Here is a 5,909-nt window from a genome sequence, read left to right as displayed (position 1 = left end):
TTCCCTCATTTTCCACTAAGGCCCATGTAGGCCAATTAATGTAACGCCCCGAGACCGATGCGCCAGGTGTCTTCCAGTTATTCGCAGTTGTTGCCATGTCATTCGCTTGCGTGTTGCATCTTGCCATGTCATCATCCGCATTGCATCATCATGTTTTCAAAACTTGCATCCGTCCGGGTTTCCTAGTTCCGTTCGTTGTCCGTTCTGAACCCAGACACACTTGCACGTGCTCGCGGCACGTCCGAAATAGTATTTTTACAAGTGGCCAAAAAATGTTCTCGGAATGGGTTGAAAGTTGGCGTGTGGTCTCATTATAGTGTAGATAGACCGCCTGTCAAGTTTCATCGCATTCGGAGTTCGTTTGATAGCCCAACCGTTAAACTATAGCGGCAGTATAGCCGGTCTAACGGCAGACGTTTTCGGTCTCCGGAAACCGTGCCAGGCTGCATCTCTCCCCTCTTCTCTCAGACCAACCCGCTCTCCACAGTCCACCTAGGCCTAGCCTACTCCTCTTTGCGCAGTACATCAAACCCCTCGCGCGCGTCCGGAAGTTGTCCCGAACCCGACCCGGGGAGTCATCACCATTGTGTCCGGATCATCCCCAAACGTCTACAAAACGTCTCCATTTTCTCTTTTGGACTCCCTAGCCTACTTTTCCTGGCCGTCCGATTACGATCGGAGGGACGAATTAGCCCCTAACCTATCCTACTCGCTATATATATTAGTCTAACCCGAGACCAGATCCCTAGTTTCTAGGCATCCCCCTAGCTGCCGCCGCCGCTCTTCCTGTCTCCTCCTCATCGGGATCTCCGCCTGATCCACCTGCTCCTCTCTTTCCGCGCCTGACCAACCCTCCATCCCGATGCACCCACCTCCTTCCTCGGCCCCTGCCCGGCGCTCCACCCCCAGGAAGCAGCAGCGCCCGAGCGCTCCTCTCCTCGCCGGTGCGCCCCCTCCATTCCGGCGCCGGGAACGGAACCCCCGCGCCCGGATCTTGCCACCACCGCCTTGCCTCTGCCCGACTGCCGCTGCAACTCGTGGACACCACCAGCCAAGCTATCCTCGTCCCCGAGCTCGTCCGCTCGATCCCGAGCTCGTCGCCGTGCACCTACCGTCTGTCCCCGTCATCCGAGGCCACCGGAATGCCGCCGTTCCTCGCGCCTCACCGCCGACGACCACATCCAGTAGGCCAGACTCCCTCACCCTCTCTCCTGCTCTCTTTCCCTTTCTTCCCCATCTCTCTCCCGTGTTTCACCCTCTCTCTCCCTGTCTCGTTGTAACAGAGACCCCCGCAGGTTCCCGTCGCCATGGACGACCTCCTCGTCACCCGTCCGTTGCCTAAGGCTCCACAGCCGCGCCAAGTCCCGAGCCGTCGAGCCGTGGCCCTTGTTTTCCCTCGCCATGGAGTCCCCTGCAACCACCCCGCGCCGTTGACTGCATCGCCTCGGCCCCTGGCGCTGCATCCTCTATTTCCTTCGAGAGAGCGAACACCTCGCCCGCGTTGACTTCACCTGGACCGGCCTCGCCTCGATGTGGACTCGCCTCGATCTAGAGTGGCCCATCGACCTCCAGATCCACCGAACTGGGCCACACCGCTGCAGGCCCAGCAACCGGCCTCCTTCCTCTCCAGCTGGGCCAAAGCCCATGGTGAGCCACCCAAAGCCCAGCGCCCAACGGTTTCAGCCTGCATAGGTTTTATCCTTAGCTGCGATTTTATCAATTTCCAGGTAATTGCACTTTTGCAGAAAAGTCCCTAAACTCCATGCATATTAAAACTCAACAACAGTACATCATATGTAAAAACTTTATATATAAAACTTGCTTAGAAATTCATCTAGTTTCATAATATGTCACTTTCACCCATGTTTAAAATGTTTAAATTGCTGTTTGTGTAGATTTACTCTTATGCCATGCTAAAATGATTTAATTCATAACTAAATAACCGTAGCTCGGTTTTAAATAATCTTTATATGTAAATGGGGTAGAAAAATGCCTAGATTATCATGATGGCTTTACTTTGCATGTTTAACAACTCTAAAATTGTGTTTAGGGCAGAACAGTACCAAACCAAATATTTGCATACGGGGATTTGCCGGAATTGTTGTTCGTTGCTTCCGGCCTCATTTAAAATTGCCTAGATAGATAGTTTCATTATGCTTCACCTCTTGCCATGTGATACGTCTCCAATGTATCTATAATTTTTGATTGCTCCATGCTATATTATCTACTTTTTGGACTATATTGGGCTTTATTTTCCACTTTTATATTATTTTTGGGACGAACCTATTAACTGGAGGCCCAGCCCAGAATTGCTGTTTTTTTGCCTATTTCAGTGTTTCGAAGAAACGGAATATCAAACGGAGTCCAAACAGAATGAAACCTTTGGGAACGTGATTTTCTCACCGAACGTGATCCAGGAGACTTGGACCCTACGCCAAGGCATCAGAGAGGCGGTCACGAGGGTGGGGGGCGCCCCCCTAGGGCGCGCCCCCTGCCTCGTTGGCCCCTCGGAGCTCCACCGACATACTTCTTCCTCCTATATATACCTACGTACCCCCAAACGAACAAATGAGGAGCCAAAAACCTAATTCCACCGCCGCAACTTTCTGTATCCATGAGATCCCATCTTGGGGCCTGTTCCGGAGCTCCACCGGAGAGGGCCGTCATCATGTAGGGCTTCTACATCATCATAGCCTCTCCGATGAAGTGTGAGTAGTTTACCTCAGACCTTCGGGTCCATAGTTAGTAGCTAGATGGCCTCTTCTCTCTTTTTGGATCTCAATACAAAGTTCTCCCCCTCTCTTGTGGAGATCTATTCAATGTAACCTTCTTTTTGCGGTGTGTTTGTTGAGACCGATGAATTGTGGGTTTATGATCAAGTCTATCTATGAATAATATTTGAATCTTCTCTGAATTCTTTTATGCATGATTGGTTATCTTTGCAAGTCTCTTCGAATTATCCGTTTGGTTTGGCCAACTAGATTGGTAGTTCTTGCCATGGGAGAAGTGCTTAGCTTTGGGTTCGATCTTGCGGTGTCCTTTCCCAGTGATAGAAGGGGCAGCAAGGCACGTATTGCATCGTTGCCACCGAGGATAACAAGATGGGGTTTATTTCATATTGCATGAATTTATCTCTCTACATCATGTCATCTTGCTTAAAGCGTTACTCTGTTTTTAACTTAATACTCTAGATGCATGCTGGATAGCGGTCAATGAGTGGAGTAATAGTAGTAGATGCAGAATCGTTTCGGTCTACTTGTCACGGACGTGATGCCTATATACATGATCATGACTAGATATTCTCATAACTATGCTCAATTCTGTTAATTGCTCAACAGTAATTTGTTCACCCATCGTAGAATACTTATGCTCTTGAGAGAAGCCACTAGTGAAACCTATGCCCCCCGGGTCTATTCTCATCATATCAATCTCCATCACTTTAATCTTGTTTTGCTTTTTTACTTTGCCTTTTACTTTTACTTTGCATCTCTATACCAAAAATACCAAAAATATTATATCTATCAGATCTCACTCTCGTAAGTGACCGTGAAGGGATTGACAACCCCTAATCGTGTTGGTTGCGAGTAGCTATCGTTTTGTGCAGGTACGAGGGACTTGAGCATGGCCTCCTACTGGATTGATACCTTGGTTTTCAAAAACTGAGGGAAATACTTACGCTACTCTGCTGCATCATCCCTTCCTCTTTGGGGAAATCCAACGCAAGCTCAAGAGGTAGCGAGAAGAATTTCTGGCGCCGTTGCCAGGGAGTCTACGCAAAAAGTCAACATACCAAGTACCCATCACAATCCCTATCTCTCACATTACATTATTTGCCATTTGCCTCTCATTTTCCTCTCCCCACTTCACCCTTGCCGTTTTATTCTCCCTCTCTCTCTATCCTACCTCTCTATTTGCCTCTTTTGCCCGTTTGCTCTTGTTTTCTCGTGTGCTAGTTTGTTTGCTTGTTGTCATGGCTAGTCTCATATCTTCTCCGTTGTCTCCCGAGAATGAAGTTCTAAATTTTAAACAAAGGGAGGGAGAAAATCTAAAAGATGCTTGGTATAGAATTTGCAATGCTCAAAATAGATCTACCAGGAAGCAATCTACTTCAGTTCTTCTCCTCAATTTTTATGTAGGTGTTAATCCTTGGTATAGATATATCCTCGATACCATTACCGGAGGGAACTTCTTGGGTATCCATACTTTTGATTCTTATAATGCTATGTTAGATTTATTTGGCTCACCACCTCTTTTGGTTAATGGAACTATGTTAACTTTGGAGCATGTTATGCAAAGACTTGAAATTATTGAAAATAAAGTTGCTACTATTGAATTAATTGAAAATCTAGATAAGAAGATCCACAATGAAATTACCTAATACGGATCTAAGGTAGGAATGACTTTGAAAAATATTAAGGAAAAGGAACCCATAGTTAATGAGAAGATAAACTTAGATTCTAATAGAATTGATAAACTTGAGGGTATCATTACAAACTTGGGAACCGCTTTTTCTTTCGTAAAGAATACTCCAAGTCCTCCTACTAAAATTGCCAAGCTTATGTATGTTCCTAAAAATAAGGGCGAATCATCTAGTAAGGAAACTGCGGATCTTAAATCTATAAGTATTCATCCCAATCTTTTTGCTATCATTAAGGAACCAATTGCTACAAATGAATTTTTCGATCTTGTGACTAAAAGTTTGATAATCACTAAAATAAAGAAATTCCTAAGGGAAATACATGCCTCATCGAAGAATTGCCTACCAAAGATGGCAATACCTAGATCTATCCTCGCTTTTATGCCTAGCTAGGGGCATTAAACGATAGCGCTTGTTGGGAGGCAACCCAATTTTATTTTTATTCCTTACTTTTGCTCCTGTTTAGTAATAAATAAATTATTTAGCCTCTATTTTGGTATTTTTGTGTTTAATTGGTGTTTTTGCCAAGTAGAACTGTTGGGAAGACTTGGGGAAAGTCTTGTTGAACTTGCTGTAAAAACAGAAACTTTAGCGCTCACGAGAACTGATGTCATTTTTATTTGAAGAGTTCTATTTAGTTAATTATTTTTGAAGATGATTAATAGATAAATTCCTCACATCCAGCATTTTATTTTAGAATTTTTGGGGTTCCAGATATTGCGCTAGCTACAGATTACTACAGACTGTTCTGTTTTTGACAGATTCTGTTTTTCGTGTGTTGTTTGCTTATTTTGATGAATCTATGGTTAGTAAAATAGTTTATAATCCATAGAGAAGTTGAAATACAGTAGGTTTAACACCAATATAAATAAAGAATGAGTTAATTACAGTACCTTGAAGTGGTCTTTTGTTTTCTTTCGCTAACCGAGCTCACGAGTTTTCTACTTTAAGTTTTGTGTTGTGAAGTTTTCAAGTTTTGGGTGAATTCTTGTGATGGATTACGGAACAAGGAGTGGCAAGAGCCTAAGCTTGGGGATGCCCATGGCACCCCCAAGATAATCCAAGGACACCAAAAAGTCAAAGCTTGGGGATGCCCCGGAAGGCATCCCCTCTTTCGTCCACTTCCATCGGTAATTTACTTGGAGCTATATTTTTATTCACCAACATGATATGTGTTTTGCTTGGAGCGTCTTGTATTATTTGTGTCTTTGTGTTTTAGTATGCCACAATCATCCTTATTGTACACACCTTTTGAGAGAGCCATACATGAATTAAAATTTTATAGAATACTCTATGTGCTTCACTTATATCTTTTGAGCATTATAGTTTTGCTCTATGTGCCTCACTTATATCTTTTTGAGCTAAGTAGTTTTGCTCTATGTGCTTCACTTATATCTTTTAAGTGTTATAATTTTTGCTCTATGTGCTTCACTTAGATCTTTTAGAGCACGGTGGTGGATTTGTTTTAAAGAAACTATTGATCTCTCATGCT

At 44.3% G+C, this 5,909-nt stretch overlaps 1 protein-coding gene across 1 annotated transcript in view; it reads left to right on the top strand.

The window, feature by feature from the left end:
* The window catches only part of LOC119283712 (vegetative cell wall protein gp1-like), a 42,327-nt gene extending 40,415 nt beyond the window's left edge, over nt 1-1,912 (top strand). Inside the window, exons 3-4 of the mRNA XM_037563143.1 lie at nt 757-1,184; nt 1,284-1,912. Of these exons, the coding sequence (XP_037419040.1) occupies nt 757-1,184; nt 1,284-1,505 (650 nt within the window). The 3' untranslated portion in view covers nt 1,506-1,912. The remainder of the gene's footprint in view (nt 1-756; nt 1,185-1,283) is intronic.
* Nucleotides 1,913-5,909: the final 3,997 nt, after the last annotated feature.

This window comes from Triticum dicoccoides, chromosome 4A, assembly GCF_002162155.2.
Source record: "Triticum dicoccoides isolate Atlit2015 ecotype Zavitan chromosome 4A, WEW_v2.0, whole genome shotgun sequence".
NCBI lineage: Eukaryota > Viridiplantae > Streptophyta > Magnoliopsida > Poales > Poaceae > Triticum > Triticum dicoccoides.
This window is presented reverse-complemented; position numbering and strand designations above follow the sequence as displayed.